This window comes from Carassius carassius, chromosome 14, assembly GCF_963082965.1.
Source record: "Carassius carassius chromosome 14, fCarCar2.1, whole genome shotgun sequence".
NCBI classification, from domain to species: Eukaryota; Metazoa; Chordata; class Actinopteri; order Cypriniformes; family Cyprinidae; genus Carassius; species Carassius carassius.
Window position 1 is genome coordinate 12105562 of NC_081768.1, and position 13192 is coordinate 12118753.

The window sequence follows — 13192 nt, forward strand, 5'->3', positions numbered from 1 at the left end:
GATCCTAATATGATGATTTGTTGCTCAAGACAACAACAACCCCATTTGGGCACTTGGTTAGGGACAGCTAAAACAGGTGTTTAGAACTGTTTAGAAAATAAAGGTAAGACTTGGTTAGGCTGTACAACCAACTCAAACCAGGAGAAAACAGCTTAGGCTTAGAGTTTTTACAAACATGTAAAAGTAACCGCATTAAAAGTGTGATATTTCCTATTTCCTTTTACAAGATCTTCTAACACTGTCTACTATCACTGCCGATTCACAAATCAAACTGCGCTTACGTATTTTGCGCAGATCAGTCTCTGCGCATGCGCGACTTCCTCTAGCACGTCGCTGCAGTCATTTACACACATCCTGCCGGAGTCAATACACAGAGCACACAATATGAGTTTTTCAACTGAAGAAAGAGGAAACCCTAACACTTTGAGTTATAGGATTTATTTGAGTAAGTATATATTCTGTTCTTCGGGGATTGGTGATGAGAAGTTTGTACGGTAAGGACAGTTCATTGAATTAAAATAAAAGGGGCTGGGCCGCAAGTCCCACGTGTCGCTTTTTCTCGCGTCATTTATGACCTAAAACCTAATTAAATTAATAAATTTTACGATTTTACGAATTAAGCTGATAATCGGTCCATAAAGTTTTTTTTTTTTTGTAATTTCTGATTAACTGTAGCTCTGTGTAAAGTTATTTTCATTTTGAAGAAGGCAAACGTGTTAAACCGGTTACATTTAAAAAACGAAAGTCCAAAAAAGTGATATGTTATTAACAGTGCAACATCGCAAACCATGTTATTTTTGTTAGCAGTGTTGGTATAACCTAAGATCATTAAAATGTGTAAATGAAGGACAAGTATAAAGGGTTTATTTTATAGATTTTCATAGAATATATTTATTTCTGATATATTGACTGCATTGATTAAAATAATTTCGGATGAATAAAATATAAAGTTCCTAAAGCAGATATAACTAGACAATTTTCCACAAAATTGGGTATGCTCTGTTTATTTTAGTTGCCAGCTGTGCATCTCATCCTTAGCAGCAGCATGACGTCACCTGCTCTCTTCTGACAAGTAAAAATTATTGACAAGTTCTATGCACACACGGCAAGATAATTGTTATTAACGTGTGCAGTGTAAAGCAATAATTCACTTCAACATAAAAATTGTGTAATCACTAATGCATCAAACCAGGCTTTCTTCTTTGGAACACCTAGTGATCAGACCAGGCTTTCTTCTTTGGAACACCTAGTGAAAAGTTTTAGAATATCTCAGCTTTCTTTGTACATGAATAGTGGTGTGATTAATTCTGTTATCTTTTGGGTTATTTTATATGCTTCATAAAAGTCAATAAATGCATCCAAAACATACCATTTAATAAAGTTTAGTGACTGGGATTGACCATTTCTGAATTTCTGATATACTCTTATAGAATTATTATTATTTATTTATTTTTAACCAGAGAGCTCAGATGGAAAGTACATTTCACCATTCCATGACATACCTATGTATGCAGATGAAGCTCAGGTACAGTATATTCATTTAATATGTTGTTAGTTTCTCTTCTCCTAGTCTCAGTGTAGATTCCCCTCCCTTATGGGACCCCTTTGGCAGTGAACGGCCATTTCATAATCCAGCACAGTGTATATCAGTTCTTTATCAAGTGAAGGTACTTGGTCTGTAAGAGGAGTGATCTTTACCCTTTCATCTTTAGTGTCATCTTAAATTGTTCAATACTTTGGACTGTTCTGATATCTTACCTGTGTAAAACTTTGATTAATCATTCTCATGGCTTTACATACATTTTTGTTTTTAGTAATGTTAAGGTTAAATTATTATGGGAATGTCACATTTAGGCTACTCTCCCTTTTTTTTAAATAAAAAAATCAATTGCTTTAATTTTCTCTTTAGAACATTTTCCACATGGTTGTTGAAGTACCACGATGGACAAATGCAAAAATGGAGGTAAAGTATGACCAACAGTACAAAACGACACCACTTGCAGTATAACAGAATAAAACAATAGAACAGAGGACTTTGTAACAGGCTATTTATTTTGCAAGGTCATATAGTTACACACACTTACACGTACAGTTAAAGGAAAAAGACTTTTAACCTACATTTTGTGGTGGTTTGTGTATTGACATTTAAACTAAATAATGACTCATCAACTAGTTGGTGTTTCTATGAATGACATTATGGTTTACTTTTCAGATTGCTACAAAAGACCCACTGAACCCCATTAAGCAAGATGTGAAGAAGGGCAATTTGCGCTACGTGGCCAATGTTTTCCCTCACAAAGGCTATATTTGGAATTATGGAGCAATCCCTCAAGTAAGCTTTAAATCAGCACTGATCATCACACATTAAACACAAACAATAAAACAGACAGAAGGTAGAAACCGCTTCAGTTTCTGGAATCAGTTAGCTGTTTAAAATACTACAGTTCAAATGTTTGGGGTCAGAAATGTATATTTTTTTATTCTTTAATTATTTTTTTGGAAAGAAATATCTTATGCTCACCAAGGTTGCATTTATATGATCAAAAATACAGTAGAATATTATGATATAAATTTTTTTTATTTAACATTTTAAAATGTTATTTATTTCTGTGCTGGCAAAGCTGAATTCTCAGAAACCATTTCTCCAGTCTTCAGTGTCACATTCAGAAATCATTCTAATATGCTGATTTGCTGCTCAAGAAACATTTCATTCATCTTTTATAACATAATAAATGTCGTTATGATCACAAAAGTGTTAATTTGTTTAGAACTATCTTTTTGAACCCAAACTTTTAAATGTTAGTTTATATCAGTTCCATCTTCATGAACACAATTATAAACATATTCTTTTAGTACTTGATAGTTTTATTATGGCTTGTCAATATGAAAATACGATTGTACAGATTTTCCTTCATTTCTTGAGAAATACAGTGATTTTGGTGGAGACAGATTAGCATTATTCAAACTGAAACTAAAAACCTTTCTTGTAGATATGAATTGCATGTGCCATTGTGTTGTTTCCTCCCCTAGATTTTACAACGACTTTCTTTAAATCTTTTCTGACAGACATGGGAAGACCCTGGGCACAAAGACAATGACACAGGGTGTTGTGGTGACAATGACCCAATCGATGTCTGTGAAATTGGAAACAAGGTATAGATATCAGTGTTTGGCTTATGCTGCGAAACAAAGCCGAAATTATTAAGCAAGCTGTCATATGTGCAGCTACACTTGGATTAGATAAACAAACCCCACAATGCTGGATCTTCACAGGTGTGCTGTCATGGAGATGTTATCAAAGTGAAAGTCCTGGGTGTTTTAGCAATGATCGATGAAGGTGAAACTGATTGGAAAGTCATTGCAATCAACGTTGATGACCCTCAGGCAAAGGACCTGAACAGTAAGTTACACTCGTTGCTTTCAACTTGACTTAGAAGAGAGACATATATGTGATTGCTATCATTTTTCTGGTGTGAAATATAGACATTAGTGATGTGAAGCGACTCAAGCCTGGCTACCTCGAGGCCACAGTTGACTGGTTCAGGAGATACAAGGTACCTGATGGTAAACCTGAAAACCAGTTTGCATTCAATGGAGAGTTCAAAGACAAGGTGTGTAGTTCAGAAAATTGTTATAAACGAGCTTTAATTTGCAATTGGTCATATTTGTCATATAAATATGCTACATTTATTCCAGGACTTTGCCACTGAGACGATCAAAGCCACACATGGTTTCTGGAAGGCACTGATCTCACAGCAAGCCAATGCTGGAGAATTAAACTGGTAAGGGAATTTTCTTCAGTGGTACACATTTGTTTGCTCAGTTTCCATGGTATTTTATTTCAGTTCTGACTGTTTGCACTTTCATTTTCAGTCACTACAGATATAACCTATTGTAGACATGGTTTACTGCTGGAAAACATCAACATGATAGAAAATACAAAATAATTTTCTTTGCTTTTCCCCTCTTTTAACTTTAATCATGTTGCTTTTTTCTCTTTTACTGTGCAGCAAGAACACGTGTGTCTCAGAGGGAGACAGTCCATTCTGCTGTTCGGCAGATGAAGCCAAAGCAGTTGTTGATGGAGTAAGAACTTTGTTTTTGCTTTCAATTTATTTATTCACTGTTTTATTAATTGTATATATAGGTGACTAGCATAAATAGTGGTTACTTTTGTTAAGTAAGACTTCACTATTGTAGTAACTAAAACTAGTTTTTCTTTTCATTTTTCAGTCTTGCCCATGTGGAGAGGGTAGTCCAGTTCCAAGCTCAGGTTTGATTTTGTTTTCGTCTCTTTTCTTTCTTTTGTCTTTTTTTTTTTCAGTGAAACATCAGATTTCCAAAAAATCTGTCCATTTAAAAAAAAAAAAAATTACTGTTACTTATCCATTCGAGTTTACACTTTTTCTTTCAAGATGTGAAATGATATTTACTTTGTTGTGCTGTCTTTTTCAGTTGACAAATGGTTCTACTATGCAAAGAACTGAAGAACATAACTCTGTTAATGGACCAGTCTGATCATGTTTTGAATATGTTTGTCATTATCTGTCTAGAATAATGGTATTTTATGAAAACAGGGGCACTTAACACCTTATTTGGGGGACTGAATATCACATTAACATTTAGGGGAGCTAACCAATGTCTTGCTAAGTTAAGTTTTATTTGATAATGGTTGGATATTCTGTATAACAGATACTAAAGTTAGCTAATAGTCTGGTCAAACTCAGGTACTGTAACAAAACAAATGCTTTAATAAAGCTTTTCTCATAAGACACTACTATCAGACATTTTTTGTTAATACCTTTTGTTTTGTATTCAATTGTCTTTACATTATTGAAATATTCTATTGATTACTTGTTGTTTCAAACCCACGTGACTTTCTTTGTTCTGTGCATCAATGGATAATATGCTGGCAGCCTCATTTATTTTTTTTCTCATACAGTGTAAGTGAATGGGGACTGGAGATGCCATTCTACCTAACATTCATGAAACAATGTTATATAAGTGTGGAACAAGAAATTATGGCAATTATTTTGGATGATCTAATGCTTTACAATTTTGAATTCCAACAACAGTTTAACATTTTATTATTCTACACTACCCCATTAGTATGCAATTATACCTCTATTTGGGCAATGATATGTTACGCTGATGAAAAGTGACAAGAAAAATATTTATAATATAGCAAAAGATTTATGCTATAAATTGTTCTTTTGAACTTAGAATCCTGATTAAAGTCACAGTTTCAATAAAAAATAAAATAAAATACGCAGTAGAAATGCTTCTTGAGAATCAAATCAGTATATTATTATGATTTCTAAAGGATCATGTAACACTTGAGTAATGCCTGCAGAAATATGCTTTTTATAGTAATACTTTACCATTTAAATTATATTAAAATAGAAAACAGTTCTTATAAATTGTAATATTTTTTCACAATATTACTGTGGTTTATACGAATGCACCCTTTCAGTGAGAATTAAAGACTTGCTTTTAAAAACTTTTTTTTTTTTTTAAATCTTACGGATCCTGAACTTTTGAATGTAAAGTCTTAGCTGTCAAAATAAACAGCCGCAAGTCCGTCAACATTTAGCACCCCGATGCCAACACATTAACCTACAATCGATCTAAGACCACCCTATGCAGCTACGCAGTTCCGGTTAAACGTCAAATTCGGGCTGTTTTTCAGCAGTAGAATACAGACCGGACTGACGGGTCTGCAACAGAAGAGCACCCTTCCAGGTATTTACTCGAATATTTTCCTATTACAACGTATTTTGTTCTATGCTGTTTGCAAATGACGCGACTATAAATGTAGACATTTGTTACAATGTTTCTATTAAACAAGGTTTTAAGGCTTTATCTAAAACGTCAGTTAGCGTTTTAACCCTTACAATAGCCTACAATACTTTGCTCATTCAACTTCAGCATATCTGGCTGTTGTTTTGAGTGTGTTAAAGCGCCTCCACTATGGACGCGTTTCTAGAAACGCGCGCTTAACATATAACCTACTGCGGTGTTTACATTTAATGTAAAGTTGGAAAACAGTAATTTTTAATTGGACATGTATTCATCTTAATTTACAATGCAAACCCTTATTACTGTGTACTTGAATTTGAACGCGAGTTGCTGTCATTTGAGTGACAGCTATGTCTGTTTGCTATATCCATGGCGTCAAATGACAAGGTCTCTCACAACTAGAAATAGTTTCTTGCGCATGTTGTGTGCAGGATATTGGTTAATACATACGAGGTGGTTTATGTTTCTTTTCTTAAATGTACTCTTGGAGACAAAACGTTAACTTGGGTCATTTAATAACAGCTGTTTTTCGCCTGCTTACAGTAGATTTAGGTAAAGAGCTTATTCTGGAGTTAGCAGAGCCCCTTGAAAAGTCTCGGATCTTGTACTGCTTTTAAACAATTCTCTCATTCTGCTGCTAATTTATTTCAGGGAACAGGCTACAAAAATGTCTTTCATATTTGATTGGCTGTACAGAGGATTCAGCAGTGTGTTACAGTTATTAGGTAAAGTATCACACACATACTGAAATATTGATGAACACAAATAATAATGTAGCTGATTTTTTTTTTATTGTTTTTTTTTTTGTGCTTTCATAATCTCATTAAATTTTAGGACTCTATAAAAAGTCTGGGAAATTAGTATTTCTTGGATTAGACAATGCTGGAAAAACAACATTATTGCACATGCTTAAAGATGATCGACTTGGGCAACATGTTCCAACACTTCACCCTAGTAAGTTGCCTAAAGTGCAGCATGTTTTTCTCTTTTCATATGAGCTGTATACATTTTTCATCGATATGTTGAAGCAATCATTGTACACAATGTACCGTATCTTGTCTTATCTGTTAGCATCTGAAGAACTGAGTATTGCTGGGATGACTTTCACAACATTTGACCTGGGTGGACATGCTCAAGGTAAATATAGCATTTATTAATAAATGATTAATATATTTGGAATTTAAATTGCAAAAAATCACTGCTATAGTTAAAAGGAGATTTATTTGAAAAAATATATATATAACAAATTTGTTTAGAAATTCCAGAACAACCTTAAACACTATTGATTTGATCTATTCTCAATCCTCAGCAAGAAGGGTTTGGAGGAATTATCTTCCAGCGATAAATGGGATTGTGTATCTTGTTGACTGTGCTGACCATGAACGTCTACTAGAGGCCAAAACTGAGTTGGATGTAAGTCTACATTTTACTTTCTTTTATAAATATAATCAATGGGTTTGTATATGACCAGTTATTTACTAATGAATGTTTATCTTTGAACACATCCAAACTCTCAGAAAAAAGGAACCAAGTTGTCTGCTCCGTGAAAGTTTTGTACTTTTTTTTAAAGTGCAAAGGAATATCACTGCACTGACATCAGTGCACTAATTTCAATTTCTTCCCAGTCCCACCAATCAAAAAACAGCCATGTATTTGAATAATAATGAGGGCACCTTGCTTTTTAATCATAGGCCCTCTTAACTGATGAAACCATCTCCAATGTGCCAATCCTTATTTTGGGGAATAAAATCGACCGTCCAGAAGCAATTAGTGAGGATGCGCTGAGAGGAATGTTTGGTCTTCATGGACACACCACAGGAAAGGTAGGTCATTGAGGGAATATATTTAATATATGTATTACTTGTACAGTATATTTTACACAATGAATGATATTTTCTGGAGCAGTACATGGTCTTTTGTCTCACACAGGGGAATGTATCACTGAAAGAACTGAACCTGAGGCCAATGGAAGTCTTTATGTGCAGTGTGTTGAAGAGACAAGGATATGGTGAAGGTTTTCGATGGATTTCGCAATATATTGATTAACATATTTAATGTGTTTATTAATTAAAAACCTGTGTATCCTTATTTATTAATTGATTATTTATGAATTAATGAAACTAGTAACCAGGGGTGTTATATATATTATCTGAGCCTATAAAATCCAGTGTGGTGATAGAGAAGTATCTGAGATATGCATTAATTCAAGCTACAGTAGAAATTACTTACATAAGTTACATTTACCTTAGCAATATGCTGTTCCCTTTTCTAAAACCAGGGATAGAAATAGTTTGCTTTAACAGTTGACTGAGCTGGGTTATTTTAAGAGTCGGCATCAAGTTACAGAACACTTTTTTCAATCCAGTGTGGATTTGCATCAGTGAAAGGTAAACATACCATTGAACATTTAAATCAAGGATTTTAATCAGGTGAACATCACTTGTGCTGTGTAATTCTGATGTGAAATCATCAGAAGATATAGAATCAGTGTTTTTGTTTTCATGTTACATTACCTCAGTGCCTTAATGTTGGTGTTTTTTTCCCCTAGTTCTGTATTTGCCACCAGTTCAAAGGAAAAAAACTTCTGAAGTGATTTAGTGTGCAATGCCGGTGCCAATGGATACATGCTGGCTTACAAAATTACCTGAGATTTAAAATGAAATATTTCTATCTAATATATAAAAAGTGCAAATATTTGATTTGTATGTAGTATTTTGATACTTTTAAGACTGTGGTTATGTAGCACTCAGTTTACATTAGCCTGTTTCAACACTAAACTACCCGACTGTGTAATGAGTACTTGTTGACTGCCATCTGTAACTTATTTGCAGTTATGGCATGAGAGTATAGGCTTTTTTAATTCATAGAAAATAATGCATGTGCAATGGAAAATGTGTCCTATTACTAGGTCACTTTTACCCATACTTGTAAATAGGCTTAAATAAAAGGATTGGGAGTTTCAATGCTGCTTTTCTTTTGAAATAGCTAATTATGTACATGCCACATGTAGCATTTATGCACTGAAGTAAGCAAAAAATAAATAAAAAAATATATTTTGAATTTTCCGTGTGTACTTTGACATTATAGTAAAAAAACAAAAAGGTTATTAGGCCATACTAAATCCCTTACCTTTGTGACGTGACTAGTGAATGAACTAGCATATTGTTGAGCAAGAAAACATTCCAACGTAATAAACGACGTCTGGTTTAAATTCCAAACTTTCTTTGTTGTTGGATCTTTTCAATGAATCATTTGAACCGGTTAACTAAAACGTCTCGAAATACAGCAATCGTATTTTTAACGTGGACGTAAAAGAATCACTGAATCGGTTCTACGAAACGAATTGTTCAAAAGAGTCGGACTTCCAATTGCAACATTCATCGACCACATGACTAGTTTTACGCCAATGAAACCATACCAGGAAGCCTTGCAGTTAGCGCGTGCAACAAAATTAAGTCGGCTATAAATTAATATAGATATTATTAAATTATCCAACTTGTCAGGCGTATTCGTTGTAACTCTGACTAGTTGTTATTGACAAATTGTGTTTGTTAGTATTATGTTCTTATTTATAATTTGCCCTCCAGCAGCCCCGCGTTTGTATCTTGAACTAATTTCAAGATGCAAGAATTAGTATTATTGTTATTACTATTAGCTTAAAAAAAGTGACAATTTGAACCAACTTAAAACTGTTGTATCTATATAACCAACGTTTGAAAATGAAGAATGTGGAAGAAACATGTTGTGTTGTCACAGTGTCCGAGAAGCCACTCAACCTCACATCTGGATCTCAGAATAAAGAACTGAGCTGTAGTGGAGTGTTTCTGAATTACCAGGCTGTGATCGTAGTCTGTAGTGGCATTTTGTTCTCACGCTTTATCAATGACAGACAGTGCATGGAGAAAAACGCGAAAATTTTACATTCCGAGAGTTTCACCAAAGAGATAAAGTTAGTTTAGATTACATTCACCTTTGTGCCAACCAATCGTGTGCAACGGACAGACGCAATACGAGCCGTCAAGAGGCTCAACTGTTAATGATGATCAATTGTGTGGAGTTTCAAGATGCATTTCAGAAGATCTTTAAAGGGGCTGATAACTGGGGCTTTTGTAGTGGCACATTGGATACAGAAGTTCTAGAAGACTCCAGGTTTTTAAGTTGGTTTGCACTTTTAAAAACTATTCCATGGGTGAAGAGTGGCCGTCTTAAAAAGGGATGTCATGTCATCGCATGTGGGTCTCCTTTTGGTGCTCTCTGTCCAGACCTCTTCATGAACACAATTAGTAAAAGTATAATTAGTAATCTGGCAGGAGATGAGAATGCCCTGGTCCGGACTGATGCCCGCTGCTTGCCTGGCACCGAAGGAGGTGGTGTGTTTATTGGTAAAGGAAACAGATCTTACCTTGTGGGTTTGATCGTTTCACCACTGTGCTGGAAATCAGATGAATGGATTGGGCTGACACTTGTGTGCTCGGTTCACCTGATTCTGAAAAACATGCTAAAGGCTGGTGCCATCCAGGAGTCGCTGATAGAAAAGTCATCTCAGTTAATTACTGGCTCTTTTCAAGCTCCATTAACTGCAAACTGAAAGCCAGGCTCTGAATTTTTCCCTGGAGTGTTGCTGATTGAGAGCGGCCATCTGTAGGGTTCTGGTGTGCTGCTAAACCAAAATCTGGTTCTGACCTGCAGGCATGTGGTGAATGAAAAATCTGTGCTTACAGTCAGAGTCAACTTTGGAGAAAGGTAATCTGCTTTGAATTCATTACTTATAATTATAAGGCCTAAAGAAGTGTCATTTTGTTTGGTGACCTTTGGTAAACATGCTACATGTTACTTGTATTTTAATCACCGTGGGACTTGTAATATCTAAACTTTCCACCTCAGATTTCATCCAGTAAGTGGTAAGGTGCTGTATTCATCAGCACCATCATCTCCCTATGATATCGCTGTAATGGAGCTTCAGGAGCCTCTTGCCGACTCCGTAAAAACACAGTTTACCACATACTTTCACCCAGGTAATGTGCTGCAAACCTGTTTTATTGAGACTAATATTTAGCCATGTTTGTTTCGAGATTTCTGTGGATGTCTAATGCTACCAACATAAGAAAAAATAATTTTTGTTTATCCAGTATGTCACTTTATGTGTGTGATAATTTCATATCCAAATATCAGGTGGTTTTGTATCAATTTTGACACTACATTTATATTTTTATATTTAACTGTAGTATTTTACATACAATGATAATTAATGTGATATCTGATACTGTATTTTTTTGTTTACTTCAGTCTTTTACATTCAAAATATAACTGTGGCAGTGTACTTATGTATATAAGAATAAATCATGCTTTGGTAAATCATATATAAATAAACATGAAAAATTGTGACACACTGTTATAATTCTAAGATAAAAGTTGAAATGGTTATGGCATGAAATGTCAAAATTATGAGAAGTCATAATTAGTTATGACATAAAAAGTAACAACTATCACATAATTATGACTTATGGCATTATGGCAAGTCAAATGACAAAATAAAAATAAAAGTAAAAAATTATGACAGCAATTATGACCGTAAATCAGAATTGTGAAATTATTATTATTGTGTCATTTCAGCATAAAAATCGGTGTAATTAAATTTCATTAATACTTAAAATTTATTTTATCTTGACTATTTAATATTACACAGAAATCCTGCTTAAATTCCTGCAACCCTTGAACTGATTTTTATTTAGTTAGATAGAACCAAGTGAACATAGTGACTGGTCAAAACAAAACATTTGACTTTTCAGCATGGATCATGCTGAAAAGGAACATGGATACATTTAAATGCATTACACTTACAGATTGATCGCTATATATATATATATATATATATATATATATATATATATCTATACACACACTAATTTAATACATTTAAATGTATTTTGTGACTGTGAGTACTTTGTCCCCGTGCAGCACCTGGAATTCTCATGTTGTGTGTTTGTTTAGGTGAGGATGTGCTTGTTGTGGGTTATGGAGCTTTAGGGAGCAGCTGTGGCCCTTCATTGACCTCAGGGATCTTATCCCGAGTTATTACCCATCAGTAACGGCCTGTGATGCTGCAGACTACTTGTGCAGTGCAGTCTGGAGCCAGTGGTGGTGCTGTGCTTCGTTCTGCCACTGGAGAATTGTTAGGTAATATCATTACACATTTAATTTGTAGCAGTTAGAAATTAATGGAAAAGGTGTTGTTTTTCAGAACATCAACCAGTTGTGGTTCAGTAAAAATGCAGTATTCAGTGGAGATTGAAATATACAATACCTTCTCTAACCAGAAGGGGGCACCATATGACCAATTAAGCATATTATTCTCTCATAGAGCATTCTTGCTCTCCTTTGATGACAATGTCTGTTTAAATCTTGCTTTCATAGGCAGATTCTTTCTCAAGTTTGTTTTTCAATCTTATATATTCCAATATTAGGTATCGTGTCCAGTCACACAAGAGACTTTGCAGCAAAAGTGACATATCCCCACCTGAACTTCAGCATCCCAGTGACTGTTCTGGAGCCTCTGCTGAGACGTTTTGCTCAAACGGGAGATGCTGCTGCTGCTGTGTTTAAGGTCTTAGACAGTGCAGAGGACGATGTCAGGAAGATATGGAGACTACAAAGCCTTCAAAGCAAGCTTTAATCAATCTCCAACATTTCAGTGAAACTTTAAAATTCTTTGAACTTGACTATTTAAGAATACACAAAAATTCCTGGTTTATTCCTGCATCTCTTAAACTGATTTTAATTTACATTTTTATCAGATACAAGCAAGTGAATCTAATGACTGGTCAAAACAAAACGTTCTTTTCAGCACTATGTCATATAACTCTACATTTGTAATGATTTTGGATTAAAAAATACATTTATCATACATTTTTAAACATTATAACTAAATAAAACAAACTGAGAAAAAAATATTTTCAGCCCTGGTTTCTAATTCCAATTTTAGAACGTTTGCTGCACTGTATCACTTATATATGAATGTGTGCCAACACTAAAACAATGCAGTGTTACAGCAGAGCTTCATCATACGCTTTTTCGTAAAATAATTAGAAACCAGGGATGAAAACCTGAAATGGTTAGAAACCAAGACTGAAAACGATTTTAGATTGATACCAAGCAAGCTACACTGGATTGCTAAAATATGAAATGTGTCAATAATGAATCAATGCAGTATTATAGTAGAGTATAATAGCAGATAATTATAATTTCATCATGCACATTTTTTCTTCTTAATGTTAAATGAGGTTTAATTTTCTTAATGACAATAAGTGAATATTTGAAAGATGTGTTTACAGCATGCCTTCTATTAAAATTAAAATGTCTTTTTGAACCCTTTGGTGACACATTATGCCTTGAT

General features: G+C 34.3%; 2 protein-coding genes and 1 pseudogene across 2 annotated transcripts; all 3 read left to right on the forward strand.

Moving 5' to 3' along the window:
* Positions 1–291: 291 nt before the first annotated feature.
* On the forward strand, positions 292–4772 carry LOC132156996 (inorganic pyrophosphatase-like). The gene is made up of 11 exons (XM_059566102.1): positions 292–445; positions 1461–1525; positions 1910–1963; positions 2213–2332; positions 3067–3153; positions 3274–3400; positions 3484–3611; positions 3697–3782; positions 4011–4086; positions 4234–4273; positions 4456–4772. The coding sequence occupies exons 1-11, from the start codon at positions 385–387 to the stop codon at positions 4485–4487; spliced, it is 876 nt and encodes a 291-aa protein (XP_059422085.1). The 5' UTR covers positions 292–384; the 3' UTR covers positions 4488–4772.
* Positions 4773–5595: 823 nt separating this feature from the next.
* On the forward strand, positions 5596–8595 carry LOC132156998 (GTP-binding protein SAR1b-like). The gene is made up of 7 exons (XM_059566104.1): positions 5596–5742; positions 6451–6524; positions 6634–6753; positions 6871–6936; positions 7109–7212; positions 7491–7622; positions 7729–8595. Exons 2-7 carry the CDS (start codon positions 6467–6469, stop codon positions 7843–7845), a joined length of 597 nt encoding a protein of 198 aa, XP_059422087.1. The 5' UTR covers positions 5596–5742; positions 6451–6466; the 3' UTR covers positions 7846–8595.
* A 1385-nt stretch (positions 8596–9980) lies between these two features.
* On the forward strand, positions 9981–13169 carry LOC132157000 (peroxisomal leader peptide-processing protease-like; annotated as a pseudogene).
* Positions 13170–13192: the final 23 nt, after the last annotated feature.